This window comes from Cnephaeus nilssonii (genome assembly GCF_951640355.1).
Source record: "Cnephaeus nilssonii genome assembly, chromosome: 12".
NCBI classification, from domain to species: domain Eukaryota; kingdom Metazoa; phylum Chordata; class Mammalia; order Chiroptera; family Vespertilionidae; genus Cnephaeus; species Cnephaeus nilssonii.
In genome coordinates, this window is record NC_137083.1 from 56,990,726 (window position 1) to 57,015,918 (window position 25,193).

The 25,193-nt window shown below is 39.5% G+C and overlaps 1 protein-coding gene and 1 pseudogene across 13 annotated transcripts in view; both read left to right on the forward strand.

The window, feature by feature from the left end:
• The window catches only part of CNOT4 (CCR4-NOT transcription complex subunit 4), a 141,166-nt gene that overhangs the window by 46,566 nt on the left and 69,407 nt on the right, over positions 1 to 25,193 (forward strand). For all 12 annotated transcript variants that reach the window (XR_013814266.1, XM_079785411.1, XM_079785408.1 and 9 more), the window contains exon 2: positions 14,893 to 15,158. Coding sequence is in view for 11 of the 12 variants with exons in the window: in XM_079785411.1 (XP_079641537.1) it covers positions 14,985 to 15,158 (174 nt within the window). In the remaining variant the exon portion in view is untranslated. The remainder of the gene's footprint in view (positions 1 to 14,892; positions 15,159 to 25,193) is intronic.
• On the forward strand, positions 516 to 6,684 carry LOC307108462 (insulin-like growth factor-binding protein 3 receptor; annotated as a pseudogene). Its single transcript has one exon. The product of its transcript is annotated as an insulin-like growth factor-binding protein 3 receptor (transcript).

The following is a 25,193-nucleotide window of genomic DNA, read 5'->3' on the forward strand; positions in this document are numbered from 1 at the left end:
TAGCTTTTGATGCCTGGATGCATTTGTTTCAAATAGGTCTCTAAGTGAATCCTTAAAAACTTTAAAATAGGCATACCTTTCTGCCATGCACATTCCGCCCAAATAGGTGTTTTTTTTGCGTGCGTTTTGTTTTTTTCCTGAATTGAAAACACCTAGGGCAATTCCTGTGACAACCTGTACAGCTATGGCAAAGAACTAATTAGCACACTAATTAGTCTCTTCTTTGATTTTGTACAATTTGATTTTATCTTATTAATAACACTAAGAGGCTTAGCCTTTAATTTTTAAAACTCCTAGCCTTCTTCTGAGAGAGCACAAACTAATAGGAAACAGGTTGATGTGGATTCTCTAATTATAATTCAAAAGGTTTTTCATCTCATTATTTTATTCTCTTTTTATTTTTCGATTGTACTTTATTTTTAACTAATTTAAAATAGTTTTTCCCATTACAAATGTAAATGTTCATTTTCTAAAAATTGGAAAGTAGAGGAAAGTAAAAGGAAAAACTACTCATAGCTGTCTTACTAAGTGAAAAACTGCTCTTTTGGTATATTTCCTTTGAATCAGTCTTTGTACTCCTCCTCCCCTCCAGTCCATGTGAGACCCTATGATTTACAATATACACTCACCTAAAATAATAGATGCAAAAGATGAAATGTTTGCACTCAGGGGATTCAAAGTTTAATATCCTTAAAAAGTTATTTTTGAAAATTAATTTTCTATTATAGAAGAAACGTGTATAATCATTGTCAAAGCTCAGGTTTCCAATTCATCCAATTTCCTTCATTGTTTTTATAAATAGTATAACCACTATTACCAGCTTGTTTATAACTTTTTCTATGGTTTTGCATATATAATTATATTTGTGTATATAGAAAATATATGGTTTCTTTTTAATATAAAAACTGTTACACAGTATCTGCAATTTGTTTTTTTCACTCAATATGTTTGAATGTTCAGGTCTATCTTAGTCTTTTAAACTGCTATGTAGTATTTTGTTTTATTGATATACCATAATTTTGCCATTTTCTATTGATGGTAGATTTCTGATTTCTTGCTATTACAGGCAGTGCTGGAACTGTTTGTATATGCCTCCTCATTAAAATGTGCAACTGGCTGGTGTGGCTCCGTGGTTGAGTGTCAACCTATGAACCAGGAGTTCACAGTTCAATTCCCTATCGGGCACATGCCTGGCTGTGGGCTCAATCCCCAGTAGGGGTTGTGCAGGAGGCAGCCAATTAATAATTCTCTTTCATCATTGATGGTTCTATATCTCTCTCCCTTTCCCTTCCTCTCTGAAATCAATAAAAATATATTTTTAAAATGTGCAACTGTTTCTCTAAGGCAGTTTAGGGAAGTGGAATTAGTAGATCATAGGGAATATATGGTTACTTACCCTTGAAATTGAATTATTCATATTGCTCTCAAAGTTGGACCTTATAACAGTTTATCCAAAATCACTCCTCTCCCACCTTGTCTGTTGTTATTATTTAACATTTTATTTTACCCTTGTTAAATCCATCAAATTATATTATTTTACATAGAAATATGTGATTCAGTTTACATACATTTTTACCAGATTCTTTCCTCACCATCTCTTCTTAAACTGACTGTCCTTCTGAGATTATTTTCTTTCTTCCTGAAGAACATTTTGACAAATTGCTTTAGTGTAGGTCTTTTACTGGTAAACAGGCTATATTTTTGTTTATTTGTTTTAATTTAGCCTTAGATTTTATCAATTATTTAAGAAATTTATTATAGACATTTCTAAGCATGCACGAAAATAGACCAAATAGTACAACAAAATCCAATTATTTCCATCCCTCATTTTCTGTAGTTATAAACACTTGGGACACTTTGAAAGTTTTTTCTCTTTCCCATTCCATTCTGTGCTTCCTTTCCTGCTGAAATATCACATCATGAAGTCTGTAATTACTTAAGAATATTTCTCCTGTAGAAGAGCTTTGAAAAAAATAAATGCAATACTTCTCTTATACTTAACTAATAATAATTCCTTAATATCATCTAATATCCAGTTCATGTGAAAACCTCATTTATCATAAAAAATGCTGTTTTATTATTTTACTCTCATTGAGAGTTACTGTTTTTTTAGGAGCACAATTATAGGTTGACAGTAATTTTCTCTCAGTATCTTGAATATATGTCATTCCCTTCTGGCTTCAGTTGTTGCCATTAAGAAGTCCACTATAATTCTAATAATTATCATTCCATTGTATGAAGGGTCCTTTTTCATTATCTGCTTTTAAGATTCTTGTTACCTTTAGTGTTCTGCGCTTTTACTCTCTTGTATCTGGTACGTTTGTTGATCTTGGGTATGTGTGCTTTCTGGGTCTGTGGGTCATTTGTAACCATTCTGGGAAATTTGCAGCTATTATCTCTTAATATTAAGACTTTGAAAAGAGTAAGAAGTATATATATTCAGAAAAAATATAAAATAATGTACAGTTTTATTATGAAGTAAACATCTTTGTAACCACCCCCAGGTTAAAAATAGAACATTTCACTGCACATGGGAATCCCCTCTGAGGGTTTGGGGGGAGAGCGTGGATCCCACCTGCACCTTTGTCAAGAGGGTCGCGGGAGGGATCTCTCTATGGAGGCTCTCTGTGGTGGCCCAGGCTCCTCTGACTCCCCATGAGCAGCTGCCAGGCGTGGTACAACCTGCATCTCTGTCTGGCCCACCACCCACCTCTGGTCTGTGCCACTTTGATCTTGCTGCTTCTTGGCCTTTCTGGCCTGGTCTTTGAGGCTTCCTTCTTACTCACAGGACTGACTTTCGAAGCTGTGACCTCTCTCAGGACTGGGTCTCCGTCTTGAGATCTTTTGGGCAGCTGACTGTGTGCCTGTGACAAGGACAGTCGCAAGGAAGTGGTGTGGGTCTCATGTTGTTGGCTTGCTGACCACCTTGAACTTCGGAGATGGTCCAGACATTCCAAGCCGAGTTCCTGGGGAGTCAGATGGGATTGAAAGGATCTTCTGCAGGAGAGCTGGTCCTCATTACAGGCAGGATGACCACAGAAAGGACCCTAGGAATCTGCCTGTATTTTAGTGCTGCTCCAGGACTCCTCCCCTCCAGCCAGCCACCCATATCCTGCTTGGAGGAGGGAGCAGGAAATGCCATCCTGAACCCTAGGATGGCTGAGGATTATGTCAGGGTCTGGAGCCAAAAAGGCTTTGGGCTCACCTTGGAGGAGCTGGCTCTGTGTAGCTCTAGGCTTTTCTCCTCCTCTTCTATGGCCTTTTCTGCTTTTTTACTGCTGTGTGCTTCCACCCAATGCCAGGAGTCCTACTAGTTTAGAATCCGGCCCTAAGGGTACTGGCCTAGTTCCTCTCTTGTTCTGACTGCTGCAGCCACTTGCTTGAGACAGAAAATGAGGCACCTTGATGCCAGGCTAAGATGCTATGACTTCTCACTGTAGGCCATGGGGGCCACTAGTGCTGAGTGGAAGAGACTGAGTGAAGGAGAGAGACCAGTTCTTTCTTAGATACGAGCAGACTGGGAAAGGAATACTTTCTGGCCCCAGGCAGATCCTGGGGTCCTGAAACCATCCCAATTGGGCTGAGTGCCTGTACCTATCTCTAGTTGTCACTTCCTCTGCTCTTTCTTCAATTTCTACAGTCATTCCAGAGCTTCCCCCAGGGGCTCTCTCACCTGCCTTACTATTTTAATTTTATTTTTCTCCAGGTATGAATCAACTTCTCAAGCCTTGGGTCTGAGTTGGATGAGATGTTATAGAAAGTGGAGAGCTAGAATGTGGGGGAAAATAAGAGGATTCCCCCCCCCCCCAATGTTGCCCAGTGTGTGTATTGGGAATTGGATTGAGGTGGGAATTTTAGAGTAGACTGGTTCTGGAGGTTTGGGAGACTTTTCCTTGTTGTCATTGGGCATGGGTTACTGCAGCTATTCCCACGGTTGGACCTTGGCTTTAGAAAACACCTGGTTTTAAACCCAGCTCTGCCAGCATATACGTATGAAACTAGTTGAGAGAGTGAGGTGGGTTTGGTCATGGCAATGCTTTGAAAAAAACTTTAAAAAGAAAAAAAAAAATAGAACATTTTATGTACATCAGAATACCCCTTTACCACCAATGCACTTTTGGTCCATAACCCTCTCCCTTTCACCCAAAGGCATTCACTATTCTGATATTTGTCATTTTCCCTGCATCCCTAAAATATAGCTTTCTTTTATCTGTTAAAATTCATATGACCACATTATATTATTATTCTTGCTTTGTTCAATATTATGTTTGTGAGATTCATTTATTTTGTGTAGCTATAATTGTTAATTTTGATACAGCCATTACGTCTTTAAATATTTTTTCTTTAGTATTCCCGTTATGTGTATGTTGATGTATTTAATGGTGTTTTACATTTCTGAAACTTTGTTCATTTCTCTTTATTATTTTTTCCTGTCTTTGGACTGTATAATCTCTATTAATCTGCCACCATCTATTTCACTTTTGCCAGTTAAAACATACTATTGAGCCCCTCTAGTGACTTTATTTCAGTTGTTATACTTCCCAACTCCACAATTTCCATTTGTTTCTTTATTTAAAAATATCTTTTTATTGAAATTCTCTATTTGATGTGACATTTTCATTATACATTCCTTTACTACTTTAATCATGCTTTCTTTTAGTTCTTTGAACATACTTAAAATGGTTCCTTTGAAGTCTTTGTGTGTTAAATCCAACATATGGTGTCTCTCACAGGCAGTTTCTGTTGCCTGCTTCCTTCCTGGTGTACATGGGTTATACGTTCCTGTTTTTATGCATAGCTTGCAATTTCTGGTTGAAAACTGGACATTTTATGTAGCAACTGTGAGTACTGGTCTCCCATACCAGGGCTTGTTACTGTTATTAGCTTATTTGTTTAGTGACTGTTTTAGATTAATTTAGTGAAGTCTATTCCCCTCTTGCAGTGTTAAGCATCTGGTATTGATCCTGGGGGGTGCAGACTTGGATATGCCCACATGCACCTTAGGATGACTGTTTTTGGCAGGGTTCTCTTCCACTTCCACTGTCTCTTTCCTTGACCACACCCAGATGTTTATTGCCAGCTGACTGCTTCCTTGTTTTCAACTATGCCCTAGGACACAAATTGCTTCTCAACTTGATACAAAAAAAATTTGAGCTCATTTGCAGGGATAGTTCTTGAGGTCAGACTTTGAAATTTATTCTGACCCTAGGAGGACTCATACTGGCTGTCTTATTTCCTGATTCTCCTTATTCTCTCCTGCAAGCTAGCTGGTTTACAGTTTAGCCTATATGTGAATCTCCTCCCAGTTGCCCTTCATCACAAGCTTCTTGGTTTTGAGATTGCCTTTAGGCCTGAACTTTACACTCTATTGCATATGAAGCCTTCCTTTGGAAGAGTGTCTTAAGCCTACTTCACCTTCCTGGCAAAATATCTGGCTCTGGCTCTGACTCTGGAGTTGGATAGCAGGGGTAGTGGTGCACTTTCCACTCCATGTGACAGATACCCCCAGTTCTACTGAGCACTTACTGGAGTGGTGTACAGTGGCCTCAAGTCTTCTTGTTTTGCCTTTCCTGGTATTGGAACTCTGCTTTACAAAGTAGTTGGGTGAAAGACAGTCTAGGTCCTAGTATTTTCAACATGCAGCAGCAACATAGGGCTTCTGTCCCGTGAGTGGCAGTTGGGTGAAAGAGGGGAGCCCTCACCTTTTGGCTGCACTTACCTGGAATTTAGCTTAGCATCAGGTAGCTTTGGGCAGGATGAGAAATAATGATGTCCTGCCCCTACTGGCAAGATAGCTTTCTGTTAGCTATGGTGAAAGGGCACTCGAAATTTTGGCTGCACCAATCTGGAAAGGAGTTTCAGTTTCACTGAGCTGAGAAGAGGGAGGGAAGGAGAAAGGGAAAGAACAGGTTTTAGTTTAAATACCATACAGTCTTGCTGTTTTTCCTGAATTTTAATAGAGTTTCTTGAATAAATGTTTATTCGTTTGCCTTAGGCTTTTAGGATCATTTCCAGATACTTTAAATGGTTGGTTTTAAGTAATTTTCACCCATTTCTCTGGGGAGTGGGTTCATAGAACTCCTTACTGTCAAGCTGCAAGTGGAACCAAAAGAGATTTTTTGAAAATATAAGTCAAATCTATGCCATTTCTCTGTTTAAAACTCCCTGGCCCTCTTCCTTTATTTCACAAAGGAAGGCAAACTTGTTCTAGTGGCCTATGATGAATCATTACAAGATCCTGGACCCCTCACATCTCTGTCCTTATCTCAAACTGTTCTTTCCCTTACTTATTCTACTCCAGCCACTCTAATTTGCTGTTCTTTAAGCACTTCTGGCATGTCCCCTCCGTGGGGCCTCTTGATTGACTTCTTCATGCCTCCGTCTGTTCTTTTTCTCAGATATTTGCACAGCTTACACAAGTACCTCCTTTAAATGTTAACTTCTTGAAACCTACTTCAACTGGCCCATTTAAATTGCAATTGCCCAATTAAAAGTTAGGCAGCAGGGCTGAGATTTTTGCCTGTTATGGTTGACTAATGTATCCCAAAGACCTAGACTAGAATTTGAAACATAGTAAGAGTTTTATAACTATTTTTTGAATCACTGAATGAAGATAAAAAAAGAACTTTTAGAGTGGCAAAAACCTTCATTGGCCAACTGTCTAACTTTACTAATAAAATTAGAACCTGCTTATATGCACTGAATGGCCAGATTATTATGATCTCTGAACGCATAATAATCTGGCCACTTAGTGTGTGTGTGTGTGTGTGTGTGTGTGTGTGTGTGTGTGTGTGTGTATTAGAGGCTCGGTGCATGAATTCGTACATGGGTGGGGTCTGGCCAGCCTGGCCAGGGGGAGGGGACATGGGCGGTTGGCCAGCCTGCCTGCTGGTCGAACTCCTGGTCGAGGGGACAATTTGCATATTAACCTTTTATTATATAGGATATACACTGAGTGGCCATATTATTATGCGTTCAGAGATCATAATAATCTGGCCACTCAGTGTAGATGGAATAATATGTGTTATTTACTAGAATAGAACAACCAGTTAGCTTTCTTGATAAGAGAGGCTAAATGTGCCCCCCCCTTTTTTTTTTAGCCCTCTCCTCCTTTAAAAGACTAATCATTGTTAAGTACTCATTAAATGATAACTCCTCATTCTCCTGACCTCAGCCCTTGGTAATGTGGTAATGTCTCCTTTCTTTGTCAATGAATTTGCCTACTTTAGATGACTCATTATTAGTAGAATCATTTGATACTTGTCTTTTTGTGAGTAATTTTATTTAGCATTATGTTTTCAAGGCTCATCCACATTGTAGCATGTATCAGAAAATCATTCTTTTTATGGCTGAATAATATTTTATTGTATGTATATACTGCATTTTGTTTATCCATTCATCTGTTGACAGACACTTGGGTTGTTTCAGCTTTTGGCTATTGGAAATAATGCTGCTATGACTATTGGTGTACTATGAATATTGGTGTACTAATATTCATAGCAGCATTATTAAGTATCTGTTAAGAGACCCTTCTCTCAATTCCTTCTGTATATACCTGAAAGTAGAATTGCTGGATCATATGCTAATTCTGTATATAGCTTTTTGAGGAACCACCAAACTGTTTTGTACAGCGGCTGCAGTATTTTACATTTTTTACTGTATTTTTATACTTATCTTTTGAAAAGTATCTTAAACAAAAGCCATGTATATAGCACTTTATGAGTGATAAAGAATTTTTTTAATATGATTTTGAGTATATGATTTTTACTTTTACTTACATGGTATGTGAGATTTTTGGTGATTCAGGAACATTATTATGTGTGTCAGAATTTATACTGTGTTATGGTATTAGTTGCAGGTGATATATTGCAGGTAATGAGGTAGAAATTTTATGTAGAATTTAAGTTTTTGAAAAAGTAATGTAATTTTTACTTACTGAACATTTGTACTTTATACACAAGGGTAATGCAGTAATGACTTCAGTTATCATAATTTCTATCTTACCATATTGGAAAGGGCATGGGTTTGTTTGTTTTTTAAATATATTTTATTGATTTTTTACAGAGAGGAAGAGAGAGGGATAGAGAGTCAGAAACATCGATCAGCTGCCTCCTGCACACCCCCTACCGGGGATGTGCCCGCAACCAAGGTACATGCCCTTGACCGGAATCGAACCTGGGACCCTTGAGTCCGAAGGCCGAGGCTCTATCCACTGAGCCAAACCGGTCCCAGCAGGGCATGGGTTTTTAAGTAGACTGTCTTACTTCCAATTTGTGTCTTCAACATTTACTTAAAAGGCTGGGTCACCCTTTGGTCTCAGTTGTCTTTTATAAGAGGATAGTATGTTTTTACCAAGTCATTGTGAGGATTAGATTGTATATGTGAAAATGAACTATTTTTTGGGTAAAATTAATTACCAAATAAAAAATGGATCACTTCTCTGCTATAACGCTCATACCTCATCCAGAAAGTCATTGACTTTACTTCCTTTTTTCCATTTAAAATCATCTTTTGTTTCTGTGTCTTATACCTTATTGTATTCTATGTCTTATTGTTTCAATTCATTGTTTTATTTTTATTTTAATATTAGTTAACTAGCTTTTGTAATAAAAATTATCCTTCCCTAAATGAAAATCCTGGCAAAGATATTTGGAAGGGAGAGAGTTGATTTCAAAGTTTATTTTAAAAGCTTGGTTCATTGGGGTTACATAAAGGAAATTTCTCTCTACTTGAAATTCCATTAAATTTTTTCCAGATGAGTAAATTGAGTCTTAGAGCTTTTGAGTGTCTTCTAAAATCATACAGATACTTAGTGGAAGAGATGAGACAGAAGTCAGTTTTTTTTTTTTTTTTTTTTTACTTGGTGTTCTAGTGTTCTACTACATCAGACTTCTCTCCTATATTTGACCAGTTGTGTGATGGCATTTGGCCACTGGAGTGCATGGCATCTCTCCATGGTGCTAGAAATGTACAAAATGTATTTGGTTTTTTGTTAGCCACCTTAAGGGAATTCTTGCTAGTTTGTCTTTTTTTTTTTTCCCTCTCTCTCCCTCTAAACTGGAAGATTCATCCTCTTCCCAACTTTTTTAAAACTAAAAGAGCAATTAAAAAGCAAAACCTCAATATGTCATTTTTAATTTATAGTAATTTATTTTCTAGAAAGCTTTTCAATTCATAAAATTTATATATTGTTTCCTTTCCAGCATCCCATAAATTACTTCACTTAAAACTCTAATAAGCTGTGGTTATAGAAATAAAATCTTATAATCAAAAGTATATTAGAAGTGTAGACAGCACCCCTCAATTATTTTAGTTTAGTTTCCTGTTGGTGGAACCAATGTTTGAGTCTGTATTTTCTATAGGTACAGTTTTTGGATATTCAAGTTGGAGGAGCCATTAGATCGTCTCTAGACCCCTCATTTTATATATGAGGAAACTGATAGTGGCAAAACTGGGTCTGCAAACCAAGACGCCTTGTTTGTAAATACATATGCCCGCCCTTCCTTCCTTCCTTCCTTCCTTCCTTCCTTCCTTCCTTCCTTCCTTCCTTCCTTCCTTCCTTCCTTCCTTCTTTCCTTCCTTCCTTCCTTCCTTCCTTCCTTCCGAATAGTTTATTTTTTTTAGAGAGAGGAAGGGAGAGAAAGAGAAACAGCAATGTGAGAGCACAACATCAACATCAATCGGCTGCCTCCTGCATGCCGCCTATCGGGGGATAGAGCCTGCAACCCTGGCATGTGCCCCTGACTGGGAATCAATCTGGCAACCTCCTTGTGCATGGGATGACACCCAACCAACTGAGCCACACTAGTCAGGGCCCATTTCTTTGTTTTTAAACATTTTTATTTTGAAATAATTATAGGAAGATATTTCACTTCACTTTTCTGCTAATTATTAACAAAAGTCATATTTAATTTTCCTAAAAGAGATGAATATAATTTCTCTTTTTTAAGTTGGCCATTTGAATGGCAAAATGATATTTGTTGTAACAATTCAGATAATACAGATTTTTCAAAAAATAACTTAGTAGTCTACTTTCCTCCATTTTTGTAATGTGGTAACAGTTTGGTGTATAACCTTTCAAGTGCTTTATTTTTTTAGAGAAACAAATCAAGTATGTTAGTCTCCAACTTACTTTTCAAAAGTAAAAAACACTGCATAATAGACATCTTCTGATTCAACACACACATCTACCTTATTATCCTATCTAATAAAAGAGTAATATGCAAATTGACCATCACTCCAACACACAAGATGGCTGATCCCATGTGGTCAAAGATGACTGCCCCCATGTGGACACAAATGGCCACCACAAGATGACCAGCAGGGGAGGGCAGTTGGGAGGGAACAGGCCTTTAGGGGAGGGCAGTTAGGGGCAAACCGGCTGGCAGGGGAGCAGTTAGGCATCAATCATACTGGCAGGGGAGTGGTTAGGGGGTGATCAGGCTGGCAGGCAGAAGCGGTTAGGGACAATCAGGAAGGCAGGCAGGCGAGCAGTTGGGAGCCAGCAGTCCTGGATTGTGAGAGGGATGTCCGACTGCCCGTTTAGTCCCGACCCTACACGGATCTGGCCTAAACCGGCATTCAGACATCCCTCGAGGTGTCCCAGATTGGAGAGGGTGCAGGTTGGGCTGAGGGACACCCCCTCTCCCCTGTGCATGAATTTTGTGCACTGTGCCTCTAGCGGCTATATAATTATTTACATAATGATTTCCCAACGGATTGGTTGCAGTTTTCTACTTGAATGAACAATGCTGTAAAACATATCAGAATACGTGGTGCACTTGTGTGGTATGTAGGACAGATTCTTAGGTGGAATAAGGAAGTGGTTTGTAACACAGATTCTGGGGTTGACTTCATGGAATGAATCCAGGCTGCACCACCTAATAGCTGTGCAATTTAAGGCAAGGTATTCTTTGTGCTCCCGTTTCCTCTTAAGGAAGAGGAACATAGATCAGTGATAACATCTACTTTGCGGGGAAATTAACTTCTTTGGCAGGCTGGTGGGAAAAATGCTGTCTTACTGTTTATAAACTAAAAAGGTTGATCACCATTTCATATATTGTAATCATTTGTAATTCTTGTGAACTACTCATATTCTGTTCTCATTTTTTCTTTTGATTTATTTGCTGTTTAAAAATTGCTTTACACAATTTCTTTAATTATTTTGGACACTGGCCCTTCATTACAGATAGTGTATATATCCTTTACTCTGTTGCTTGCCTTTAATTTTATGTAGTTTATTTTTTCATGTTGCTAAGTTGATCATATATCTTTCTTTTAGGGCTTCTGAATTTCTGTTTTTGCTTAGGAAGACCTTCTGTATCCCAAGATTTGAAAAATTCTATGATTTTTTCTTCTAACACTTTAATAGTTTATTTCAATGTATATTTCTTTAGGCAGATCATTTGGGATTTATTTTGATGGTAGTGTGACAAATATATACTGTTTTTTATTTTATTTTAAATACTAGAAGCCCGGTGCACGAAATTCGTGCACGGCAGGGGGTTGTCCCTCAGCCCAGCCTGTACCCTCTCCAATCTGGGACTCCTGGAGGGATGTCTGACTGCCCGTTTAGGCCCGATCCTGGTGGGATCGGGCCTAAACGGGCAGTCGGACATCCCTCTCACAATCCAGGACTGCTGGCTCCCAACTGCTTGCCTTCCTGCCTTCCTGATTGCCCCTAACCGCTTCTGCCTGCCAGCCTGATCATCCCCTAACCACTCTGCTGCCAGTCTGGTTGATGCTTAACTGCTCCCCTGCCAGCCTGTTTGCCCCCAACTTCCCTCCTCTGCCAGCCTGGTCACCCCTAACTGCCCTCTCCTGCAGGGTTGATCACCTCCAACTGCCCTCCCTTGCAAGCCTGGTCCCTCGCAACTGCCCTCCCTTGCAGGCCAGGTGCCTCCCAACTGCCCTCTCCTGCTGGCCATCTTGTGGTGGCCATCTTGTGTCCACATGGGGGCAGGATCTTTGACCACATGGGGGCAGCTATATTGTGTGTTGCAGTGATGATCAATCTGTATATTACTCTTTTATTAGATAGCATAGAGGCCTGGTGCACGGGTGGGGGCCAGCTGGTTTGCCCTGAAGGGTGTCACAGATAAGGGTGGGGGTTCCCTTGGGGTGTGGGGCGGCCTGAGCGAGGGGCCTGTGGTGGTTTGCAGGCTGGCCACGAACCCTGGCAACCCAAGAGGAGGCCCTGGTATCTGGAATTTATTTTCCTTCTACAATTGAAACTTTGTAGCCTGGAGCAGAGCCAAGCCTGGGGCTCCGGCAGCCATTTCTGTGGCAGTTAATTCACCTTCTACAATTGAAACTTTGTAGCCTTAAGCGGGTGAGCCCGGCCAGGGTGGGCGGAAAGCTTTGCTTCCCCTGTTGCCGCCGGCAACCCTGGCCTGCTCTCTCAAGCTCCATTCTGCCGCCATTTGTTTGAATTTGTTTACCTTCTATAATTGAAACTTTGTAGCTTGAGTGGAGGCTTAGGCCTGCAACGGCTATAGAAAGCTTGGCTTCCTCTGTTACCTGGGAAACCTTGCTCTCTGTGGCTGTAGCCATCTTGGATTGGGGTTAATTTGCATACTCGCCCTGATTGGCTGGTGGGCGTGGCTTGGCTGGTGGGCGTGGCTCATGTAGTGGAGTGATGGTTAATTTGCATATTACCATTTTATTAGAGAGGATGTTTTTATTGATTTCAGAGAGAGGAAGGGAGAAGAGAGAGAGAAACATCAATGATGATAGAAAATCATTGATCAGCTGCCTCCTGCACACCCCTACTGGAGATCATTGGCATGTCCCCTAACCGAGAATCAAACTATGACCTCCTGGTTTATGGGTTGATGCTCAATCCCTGGACCACACTGGCCTGGCGATGCTGTCTTTTTTTTTTTTCTTAAAAGTACATCAACCAGTATCCTGTTACTGCTTATTTTTTAAAATGTATTTTTATTGATTTCAGGAGGAAGGGAGAAAGAGAGGGATAGAAACATCAATGATGAGAAAGAATCATTGATAGGCTGCCTCCTGCATGCCCCCTACTGGGTATCGAGCCTGCAACCCGGGCAAATGCCCTTGATCTGAATCAAACCTAGGCCCCTTCATTCCACAGGCTGATGCTCTATCCACTGAGCCAAACCGGCTAGGGCCTGTTACTGCTTATTAATTGGTCATCCTTGCCATATTGATTTATAATGTCACTTTTATCAAATATTAAAGTTTATAAATTTATGGTTCTTTTTCTAGATTTTAAAATTTATTTTCTTTGACCTTTTGTCCATATTTGTACCAATAATCAAATTATTTAAATTATTGTAGCTTTGTAGTACAGTTCAATATCTGATAGTGCAAATGCCCATATTCCTCTCCGCACCCCCCCAGAAGTTTCAAAGCAACTCTCATGCATTTTTATTCTTTCATGTCAACTTTAGAATCATTTTGTCAAATTATGTAAAACAAAACAAAACCTTTATTATTTTGATAGGGATTGCATTGTTATATTTTGGAGGTTATAATTTTTTTAACCTAAAATAGTCATTCCATCCTAATGTTTTAAGAGTGGCTTTAACCTAAATTGTTACCTAAAACTTTTCAACTCTGTATAATTTAAAAAGATACATTATTGCCTGGCTGGTGTGGCTTAGTGGCTGAGTGTCAACCCATGGACAAGGAGGTCACTGTTCGATTCCAGATCAGGGCATATTTCTGGGTTGCGGGCTCGATCCCTAGTAGGGGGCATGCAGGAGTCAGCAATCAATGATTCTCTCATTATTGATATTTCTATGTCTCTCTCCCTCTCCCTTCCTCTCTGAAATCTATAAAAAATATTTTTAACAAAATACAATATTTAATTTTTATTGGTTTGTTTAATATGTGCTTATTCTCCCAAAAGTTTTCGTTGACACATTATACATATTTAATTGTAAACAGATTACATGGCATTTTTAAATGATTCTAGCCTTTGTTTTCTTTGGTAAGGATTTGATATTAACATGTGATTTTAGATGACTGAAGCCTTTTTTTTTTTCATTAGGTTTATTTTGTAAATTGTGATACATTTTAGATATCTTGCTCCTTTAGTTATGTGGCAATATTATGTACTAGAGGCCCAGTGCACGAATTTGTGCATGGGTGGGGTCCAGCCGGACTGCCCGATCACAGCCAATCGGGCCAGGTTGGGGGAAGGTGACATGGGAGGTTGGCTGGCCAGCCCCGCTCTGCCTCCTGGTGGATCTCCTGGTTGAACTCCCGGTTGAGGTGACAATTTGCATATTAGCCTTTTATTATATAGGATTACTAGTGTTTAGAACAAGGATTAGACAGTCTACTGTGTGTTTTAATGCCGAAGATGCTTCTATATATTACTTATTCCCCTCAAATGTGATGTGATTACTATGAGGTTAGTACTAAGTATTTTATCTAGAAAAAAGGAAGTTATTTTGTTTTTTAATTAAATTCAAAAAGTTGCCCAGTTGTCATGGCTCAGTGGTTGAGCGTCAACCTATGAATCAGGAGGTCATGGTTCGATTCCCTGTTCAAGGCACGTGCCCCGGTTGCAGGCTCGATCCCCAGTGGGGAAAGTGCTGGAGGAAGCCGATTAATGATTCTCTCTTATCATTGATGTTTCTATCTCTCTCTCCCTTTCCCTTTCTGAAATCAATAAAAATATATTTAAAAAACAACAACAACAACAACACACACAAAAAAAAGAAAAACCCAAAAAGTTAATAATGCCAGGTTTTTTCTCTTGACATGCAAAAAATTTCAGGATTCCATTCTGAAATCTATTCTGAGATGATAGTAAAGATTGATCTGATTAACATTTTAAATAAATGATTATTGATTGTTGAAAATGCTATTTTTTCCAGTAGCAAACAGTATATTTTGTTTCTTCTCATGCAGGTCTTTGAAGTTCTACATTTTAATTCTCAGTGCTGAACTTCTTTCTCCCTTAAATTATTATAAACTTTTGCTGCTGTTTAATAAACGTGAAGATGTCTCGCAGTCCTGATGCGAAGGAAGACCCTGTGGAATGTCCTCTTTGCATGGAGCCCTTGGAGATAGATGATATCAATTTTTTCCCTTGCACCTGTGGCTACCAGATTTGCCGATTTTGTTGGCATCGAATTCGCACTGATGAAAATGGGCTTTGTCCTGCATGTAGAAAGGTAAATACTTAAAAATAATTTTTGTACATGAGTATGAGTAAATAAATTCTTGGCTTTGTTGTTTCCTAAGTATATGACTTTGGTTAAATCACATAACCTCTTGGTTGACTTCAGTTTGTCTGCTTAAGAGGAAAGAAGTTGATTTCAGTTTGTCTGCTTAAGAGGATTAGGAGAGGCAAAGAATTTAGATAGGATGGCATAAAATTGGAAAAACACATTTAATAGTACATCTGTGAAGGATTATACTTTAATTTTCTAGTATAGAATAGGAGAGAAGTCTTGATGTTTACTAAGATAAGTCATGGGTTAAAATGGCAGAAATTCTGGCTCAGAAGGTAGTAGTTACTCATTTCTTGAGTCCTTATGATAATTCTAGGCTGTTAATGCTATCCCCATTGTACACTTAAGGAAACTGTGCCTTTGAAGAAACTTTTACATAGATATCAACTAGTGGTAATTGGTTTGTGATTCAAATACGTCTTTTGAGTCTCTTCTAACTATTTTAAAAAAATCTGTGATTTGCCTGGCCAGTGTGGCTAAGTAGTTGAGTGTCTACTTATGAACCAGGACGTCATGATTTGATTCTCAGTCAGGGAACATGCCCAGTTTGTGGGCTCAATCCCTAGTAACGAGTGTGCAGAAAGCACCGATCAGTGATTACCTCTCATCATTGATGTTTCTATCTCTCCCTTTCTTTTCCTCTCTGAAATAAAATATATATATTAAATTTAAAAAATATATATGATTTTTAATATTTTCTGAGTTTTGTTGTTTTAATAAGCAGGTGGTACAACAGAGTATAGTAAATGATCTATTGGGGTGAGTAGGATCACTGCATTTCTGTCTTGAAGGACTTTATTTGTGACCTTAGTGCTTCATGCAATTATTTATTTTTGCCTTCTCTTTAATGTCTGTATGATTTAAATCTTTATTTCTGTGTATCCATTTGAAAGAGCTCTTATGTTAATTACTATCAGATTTTGAGAAAGCAGACGTGTTTTTAATACCTAGATTACTTTTAAATTTTTTATTTTTTAATTTCCTTACCAGAGGAATTTTATTTCAGAAGGCAATACATTGTCTAGCTTTTAAAAAAGTATAGTGGTTATTTAATATACTTTACATGAATGTAAAACAGATCTACTTAAGTGTTAATATAGTGTGTGTGTGTACATACACACACACACACACACAGAATATAGTATATATAACATGTAATAGATATTTATAATGTATATAATTTCATTTTTTTAATAAAATCTTAACATTAGCTTTGGTTAAAATCTATAATAAATTTGTGGTAATGGGTTTAAAATATTCAGTCATATTTTATAAATTGGTTCCTGGTCATTTCACAAGAAGATGATCATATTGAACTATTTTGTTGAAAGTGGTAACTTTCAGGAGAACCCAAGACTCTAAGGCTGTGAATGTGATTGACTTTATGACATTTATCTCTCCCTCTTCTCTCTCTCTCTCTCTCTCTCTCTCTCTCTCTCTCTTTCTTTCTCTCTCTCTCTCTCTGTATGATTATGAAGTAGAGTCTTAATAAAAGACCAATTGTTAAATTATCATTAGACAAAAATCAGTTATTTGGGAAAATGGCAAAGAAATTCATTTTAATTTTAAGGAATTACCTAGAATTACCTCAGATCCTTAGAAAGTGGAGAAAAAATAGAAAAAATTAAAGATTAAAACAAAACTAACTTTAGCAAAGCTGGTTATCAATAAAGTGTGTCTTCCTGGGAAAACGAGGGAGTGTGAGGAATATGAAAGACAGAAGGCCATTGGGATCAATTTCAATAAAGAAGCATTAGCTAAAAAATCATACTCAGAAGAAACTGCTGGAAAACAAAAAGGTAAGAATAGCGGTGCTTCAAGATCCTAGGAAAAATATTGGTGTAGTTGTTTGAGTATGGGGTTTGAGCAGCATATGAGTCCAGCCCAACTTTTACACCACATAGGAGAGAAAATGCTCTCTAGCTGGAACATTGATTATAATTTTGGGATAGAAATACCCTGGAGGAACTTGGGTTGCCTATGGTCAGAAGATGAATTACTGACATACCCTGTCCAGGAATTTCTCCTCTGCACAGTCATGAAAGAGCATCCTGCAGTAAACAAATAGCATTTATAGACTGGTTGACGGAATCCTTACATGTAAACATGTACAACAAATAAGATTCAACAGACATTTCAGAAAAACCAACATTATGAAAGAGAACAAAAATCAGTAAATAGAAGCACTTAATATAAGTAAATAAACAAACCTTTAAAAGTGTCATTGGTATTTCTCAAAGAGGTAAGAGAGAATGACATATTCATATAGAAAGAACATTTTTAAAAAAGTGTATTTAGAGATCTTGAAAATGTATAATCTTATAGATGGGCTGAAGAACAGAATGTATATATTTCAAGATCAAATTAGTAAATTGGAAGATTTTGCTGAGTATTTTCTTGCAGGATATAGTGCAAAAAATAAAAAAAGAGAAAGCATGAAAGAAAAGTGAAGCAACACAAAGATCTGGTTCTAATCTGCTAACAGAAGTTTCAGCAGCAGTGAACTAAGAATGGATAGGGAGAAATAAAGAACTAAAGAAGAAAATTTCTCATGATGAAAAGTAGTTGTCTTTAAAAGGGCTCTGTGAATATGAAGCAAGATGACTGAAAAAGATCAACAACTGTTTATATAATTGTGAAATTTTATTTTTATTTATTTATTTATTTATTTTAATGTGAAATTTTAGAGTATCGAGAATAATGACAACTTTCTAAAGACTCATGAGAGAAATACATAACTACAAAGGAAGAAGAATAAAACTGATACCAGTATTTTTGTTTTACAACCATAGAAAAGAAAATAATTGAGAAATTTGTGTTTCCAAATTTTTGAGTGACAATAACTTTGAATAAGGAATCCTCAATTTCAGATGTGAAAGCTTAATAAAACACTTTTCAGACATACAAAGATTCATAAAGCTTAGTCTTCTTTTGCAGGACAAATAGAAGATTTGAGGATGACTGCAAGGTTTGAACTGAGCAGCTAGAAGTAAAGAGTAGCCATTAACTGAGATGGGGAAGACTACAATAAGAATAGGTCTTTTGAGAAGATCAGGAACTCAGTTTGATATTTAAGTTTGAGATTCGTAGTAGAAATCTAATTGAATATGTTGAATAGACGGGAATATTCAAGTTTGTTTCTGATATGGAGATATAAATTTGGGAGTTATCAACAAATAGAATTTTATTTATAAAACTAGAGGCCTGGTGTACGGATTTGGGCACTGATAGGGGGGGCGTGGCCTGCGGGGATCGGCCTGCTGTGGGAGCGCCACTCATCCCAGTCAGCTGAGCAGCTGTTGGATGAGGAAATTAGTCTGAGCTGATATTTCGGGGTAATGTCTTGGGTAAAGGCATGTTCTGTGTCCTGGAGGAATCTGGCGGAGAGCTTTGCATCCCAAAGCCACTCAATGGATGTCCTTGATGTGTGATGCCAAGTTGTTGACACCATTGGGGATGTTCAGGGCAGCTGTGCTCCAGGATCCTCAGCCATCAGGACAGCCTCCCCGGGGAGTCCACAGTCACATCCCCGCTTGCCATCTGCCTATGCCAGCTTCCCATGCTCTTTCTAGAACACATCTTAGAAGGCCTGCATCAGCTGGTGGGGTCAGGCCAGAGTCTGGATTGTCTCAGGTATTTTGATAGGTGAGGAGACTCGGCCTCACCCTGGGCCTGCTAGCAGCTGCTCCTGCTGAGGAAGCAGCTGCTTATCCCAGTCAGCTGAGCAGTGCTCCCACTGTGGGAGTGCACTGACTACCAGGGGGCAGCTCCTGCGTTAAGCTGTTGAATAAACGGGAATATTGGTGTCATAGCGACTGGCCGACAAGTCTTTCTGGTCGTTCCGCTGTTCGGTCGCTGGGCTTTTATATATCCTATCTAATAAAAGAGTAATATGCAAATTGACCATCACACCAACACACAAGATGGGTGCCCCCATGTGGTCAAAGATGGCTGCCCCCATGTGGATACAAGATGGCCACCACAAGATGGCCAGCAGGTGAGGGCAGTTGGGAGGGACCAGGCCTGCAAGGGAGTGCAGTTGGGGGCGATCAAGCCTGCAGGGGAGGGCAGTTAGGGGTGACCAGGCCGGCAGAGGAGGGAAGTTGGGGGCAACCAGGCCTGCAGGTAAGGGCAGTTGGGGGGGGGGGGACCCAGGCCTGCAGGGGAGAGCAGTTGAGGGGGACCAGGCCTGCAGGGGAGGGCAGTTAGGGGTGACCAGGCCTGCAGGGGAGGGCAGTTGGGGGTGACCAGGCATGCAGGGGAGGGCAATTAGGGGCAATCAGGCTGGCAGGGGAGCAGTTAGGCATCAATCAGGCTGGCAGGGGAGTGGTTAGGGGGTGATCAGGCTGGCAGGCAGAAGCGGTTAGGGGCAATCAGGAAGGCAGGCAGGCGAGCAGTTGGGAGCCAGAAGTCCTGGATTGGAGAGGTTGCAGGCTGGGCTGAGGGACACACACCACCATGCACAAATTTTGTGCACTGGTCTTCTAGTATACTAATAAAAGCTTAGGTGGCCCTTGCACCCTCACATCATCACAAGATGGCCACCCACATGTTGCCACAAGATGGCTGCCCTCATGTCATCACAAGATGGCCGCCACAAGATGGCTGGCAGGGGAGGGAAGTTTGGGGTGACCAGGCTGCCAGGGAAGGGCAGTTGGGGGCGACCAGGCCGGCAGGGGAGAGCAGTTGGGGGACACCAGGTCTGCATGGGAGGGCAGTTGGGGGCGATCAGGCTGGCAGGGGAGCTGTTAGGGGGCGATCAGGCTGGCAGGCAGAAGTCATTAGGGGCAATCAGGCAGGCAGACACGCGATTGGTTAGGAACCAGCAGTCCCGGATTGTGAGAGGACAGCCGGACATCCCCTGAGGGGTCCCAGATTGGAGAGGGTGCAGGCTGGGCTGAGGAACACTCCTCCAGTGTATGAATTTTATGCACTGGGCTTCTAGTATATAGATAATGATTCTTCATGAGATCATAAGAAAGAGAGGGTCAATAGAAAAGGCGAGAGATTTTCTAAGGATGAGTACCAAGGCTCTCCAACATTTATAGAAAAAATCCAGATAGAAGAAATATTAGATGACTTCCTTTTGGGTCTCCAAGTTATAATCTTTAACTGAGGCGTTTATTTATTTATTTATTATCAGGGTGGTGGTTGTTAAAAAAAAAAAAAAAAAACAGGAGTAAATTTGCAGAGTTTTTGTTGTTGTTGTTGTAGGCTTAGTGGAACCACAGCTTCCAGACTCTCTCCTTCGTCTCTTGACTACCAGACCTTGCTTGTATTTGTGTCGTGGCTGGAGTGGATCATGAAAAGTAGACAATGTAGTCCACATACAGAGTCTTAGAGACTGAGACCTGGCTTAGCCTTGCCAGAGAATGTGCTGAACACTCTGAGCACAATATTTGTGAAGCTGGCTGTTTTAGGGACCAGCAAGTATTTATTTCTCTGGGGACCAGCCTCAGTGTTTGTATTAACACAGAGGAAAACCATCAGGGTTGATAGAGGCCTGGAGAGGACCACGAAGCTACCATTTACTTTAGTCCAACCCTGCAGGGAGAGAGCCTGCAGAAGCCACTTTGGAATGCCAAATTGGCATGATTAAATAAGCTTGGAGATGCAGGTAGGGGGCTAGTTTAAGTAAGCTCCTGATTTTGGCTCACAAGGTGAAACCTGCCTGTTAGCAGAAAGGGCCTCTTTGCTTTCATAGCTTTTAAAAGCAGAGAGATGGCAGGTTTTAAAGACCAAGAGAGTTTAGTGCTTCAGTTTGGTGCTAGTTGGTAAGCCTAATGGAATCAAAAGGACATAGTGCTTTTTTAAATAGTGGCATAGGCTACCCGGTGTTTCTTTTGACTGCCTGTGTATGTTGTTTTAGTGCAGCATTTCTGAGAAAAATACCTGGTGGGATAGCAGATGTAGGAACACAGGTGGTATACTGACATAGCACCATACAACATTGACTCATATGGAAACCAGAGACTGGCCAAATAAATGAAAACCTTAGCAAAGGTATTATTATTTTAATCTCAGAAATAATAGAAGATATTGCATTCATGAAACAGCAGCAGGATAGTATTAAAAATTTAATGAACAATAAGCATCATGATTGACAGTTAAAATGCGATAGCAGAATTAACTCAAGGAAAGAGAAGATAAAGTTGAGAAGAGCTCTTAAAAAGTAGTGCAAAACTACCATAATGATAGATTATTTGAGAGAAGATATAGCTTTATTTGAGGATTAATCTAAGAGGTCAAATACCAAATAAGTTTGTGTTCTAGTATTACAGAAGGAAAATTGTAAAAAATATGTAAAAAATATGATTGAAGAATATTCCTAGGACCAAAGAAACATTTTCCCAGATTAAGAAGTCTCATCAAGTGCTGGGCACAAGATAATTTATCTTGAGTATCTACAGTAAGTCCTTAGCATTTCCATATAAGTTTTTAAAATAAGTTTATCATTTTGTACAAAAAAATCTACTTGGTTTTAATTGAGATTGCACTGAATAAACAGAACAATTTGAGGGAAAATGACATCTTAAAAATGTTGACTTATGTAGTTCATGAATAAGGTTTATCATTTTTCTAAGTTTTAAAGATTTTTAAAACAATGTTTTGCACCCGGACACGGTGGCTCAGTGGTTGAGCATCGACCTATGAACCAGGGGGTCACGGTTTGATTTGTTTTATATTTGTTTAAACAGATAAGCATTGTTCTAAAATCTGTGTCCAATAATTCTAGTAGCTGGTCTGTGAGGAATGCTCCTGTTGGTCATCATTCATGTTAACTTAATTTCTTTACTAGAGGCCTGGTGCATGAAATTTGTGCATGGTTGGGGGGGTCCCTCAGCCTGGCCGGCACCCTCTCACAATCTGGTTGGGAGATATCCGACCAGCAGTTAGACATCTCTCTCACAATCCAGGACCACTGGCTCCTAACCGCTTGCCTGCCTGCCTGCCTGATCGCCCCTAACCACTCTACCTGCCTGGTTGCCCCTAACTGCTCGCCTGCCTGCCTAATTACCCCTAACCACTCTGCCTGCCTGCCTGATAGCCCCTAACCACTCTGCCTGCCTGATCGCCCCTAACTGCCTCTGCCTGCCTGCCTGATTGCCCCTAACTTCTCTGCCTGCCTGCTTGATCGCCCCTAACCTCTTTGCCTGCCTGCCTGATCACCCCTAACTGCTTCCGCCTGCCTGCCTGATCGCCCCTACCTGCCCTCCCCTGCCAGCCTGATCTCGCCTCCAACTGCCCTCCCCTGCCGGCCAATTTGGTTCTGATTGGCCGGTTTCTATGCCAGTCAGTGTCAAAAGCTCCGCCTCCTAGGCAGCCATTGACTCCTCACAGTTGACCCAGATTTGGTTCTGATTGGTCAGTTTTTATGCCAGTCAGTGTCTCCGGGCCTATCTCCAGGCCTGATCAGAGAGGTGGGTCTGATTAGCAGCCTCCGTGGAGGCCCGGAGAGAAAGAGAGGCATGGCTGTTGACGAAGCCTGGAGTGAAAGAGAGAGGCAACAGCTGGTCAACAGCTGCCATGGAGGCTGTGGATCAGACCCTGCCTCTCTCTCTGGGCCTGATCCATAGCCCCTTGGCAGTCTGTGCTGGGTCACCACACCCACACCAGTGGCAATCAGTGTCACCACAGCAACCCAGCACTGACTGCAGGACTGACTTCCGGTGTTCAGTTGAGCCTTCAGTTGGTCGTTATGGACCCTGGGTTTTTACATGTTAGGATATGTGTGGTTTCCTATGCTTGCTTCTTGGTTGTTGTCTTTGAATTATTTCCTGGTTCTCCAAGGTCCAGAGTAGATTTGCCATCCTCTAGAGAGGCTTTGATTTGACTTCTGGGGGGTCCTATATTCATTGGCATCAGGGATGTTTCAGGCATTAAAGTCTTTGTTTAGGCCAAGCGTAAAGGACTTTTGGTTTCCAGGTTGCATATCTTCTCTAGGGTTGGTTGGTTTCGGCTTTGAATGCTGTCCCTTTCCCCCCATTTGTCCCTCTCTCCCTGTTTGTTGTTACTCAGACTTTTCACTTTTCTCTTTGGATTTTGACTCTCATCCAAAAATTGGCTTGCAACTTTTCTATTGCAGATCATTATTGTTTTTAAGATGTTGATTTTAAGTTTTTTATACTGTTTTTCATTGTCTTTAGCAAGAGGAAAAGTTAGAGCTGTGACTGCATTTATTAAAAACGAAGAACAAAAGTAAGTGAACTTATTTTCAGGTTAAGAAAGCAGAAAAAGAATAAATAGGGGGATTTATTAAGATAGGGAGTAAACAGAATTTAGTAAAATATAGGGTGTCCTAAAAAAAGTATACACATACATTTTTCGATCGCTCAATCGATGTTTCTTTTCAAATTTAACCCATTGGAATTAATAATTATTCAAAGTGTGTATACAATTTTGGGGGACACCCTGTAGAAGAAAAGCAGTATTTTATATATTTTATACTTTAATAATGCTTCTTCACAGACACCCTATTTAGCATTAGTAGTTTGATACATAATACACAGTAGTATCTTTAAAGAAAAAATTTCTGCTTGTAATTTTTCATTTGATGCTATATTTCTAGAAAATAAAGTTTAATTTTATGTGTTTCAGTCAAAAAGTAGACCAGATATACTTTTCTTTATATTTATTTTTAGTACTACTGTTACTAGCTTCATGAGTCACACTCTTTTTCTGCAGTTATTAAAATCATGCTTCATCTTTCATCTTTGGTCTACTTCCTTTCATCACCTCATTGTATCAGCTTATTAATTTTCTGTCATTGGATTCATAGAATAGATATTTATGGTGTGTGTGTGCAGGAGGAAGCATCATGGAATACATGTGTTCCTAACTTTTTATGAAAACTTTAGGCAACCTAAGGCCAATAAGATTTTGTATATTTGCCTTTCTGTTTAGAGTAAATAAGCATATTTTATATTGTCTATCAACAGAAATGTAGTTTCACAAATACATTAAGATGAAAAAAGCTAGTATAACTTTCTGTAAGTTGCTGTAATAAGAGATATTATGGAGGGTAAATCATAGCAAACTAGTTTGTCTTGTTCTCTTATATTGTTGTTTTTTACATTATGAGGCAATGTTTTTCTATCAGAGTTGACTTTGAAGCTTAATGGAATTATATTTTCATTGAAAAAAACTTGCAATAACACAGAAGAAAGACTAGGATAACCAGTGTTGCATCAGTAATACAATTGATGAGAGTTGATATTGCAACTTAATTTTGTTACTTATCAATCTCCTTTTTTGTGTGTGTTTATGCATTTTTTGCTTTTACATTGCTTTGCATAATCTTTTATCAGGATTTTACAATATCAGAGAATGTTAGCAAAGGGAAAAAAATCTTTGAGTACTTGTCAAATCCTTCATATTTACAGAAGAATTTGAGTATCAAAAAGTTACATCAGTGTTTTTCAGACTATCTCCCCCCGCCCACACACACACATACTTCCCATGCCCCAAGTCTGTTGAGGACCAATACAAGGCCCTATTATGCATGCCTGGTTCCAAACTTGTGTCCTGTGATTAGCCACCTAAGTTCAATAATAACCACACTGATAAACATCTTATTCTGCATAGTCCACTGGTGATGTTCATAAATTTGTGGCAATCTTACGTTGTTATAAATGCTTTCAAATGCTTATTCACAACTTTTGTATTTTTCTTATCATAGACTGGTAAAACACAGTGCATGGACCACACTTTGAAGTGGAACTAGGATAGGAGAAATGCACATGTTTGATCCACTCATGGAGAGGATTATCACTTTAGATGTTAGTGCAGAGCAATAGCTTTCAAATTAATTTAGTGATAAACACTCCAAAAAGAGCTAGCCAGAAATCCTGTGGTAGAAAACAACTTTACCATGTGCAAATGAAAAATTTAAGTAATCCTATGGAAAGGTATTTTAATTGCCTTATATGTAGTTCAAATGAAAAATTTAAGTAATCCTATGGAAAGGTATTTTAA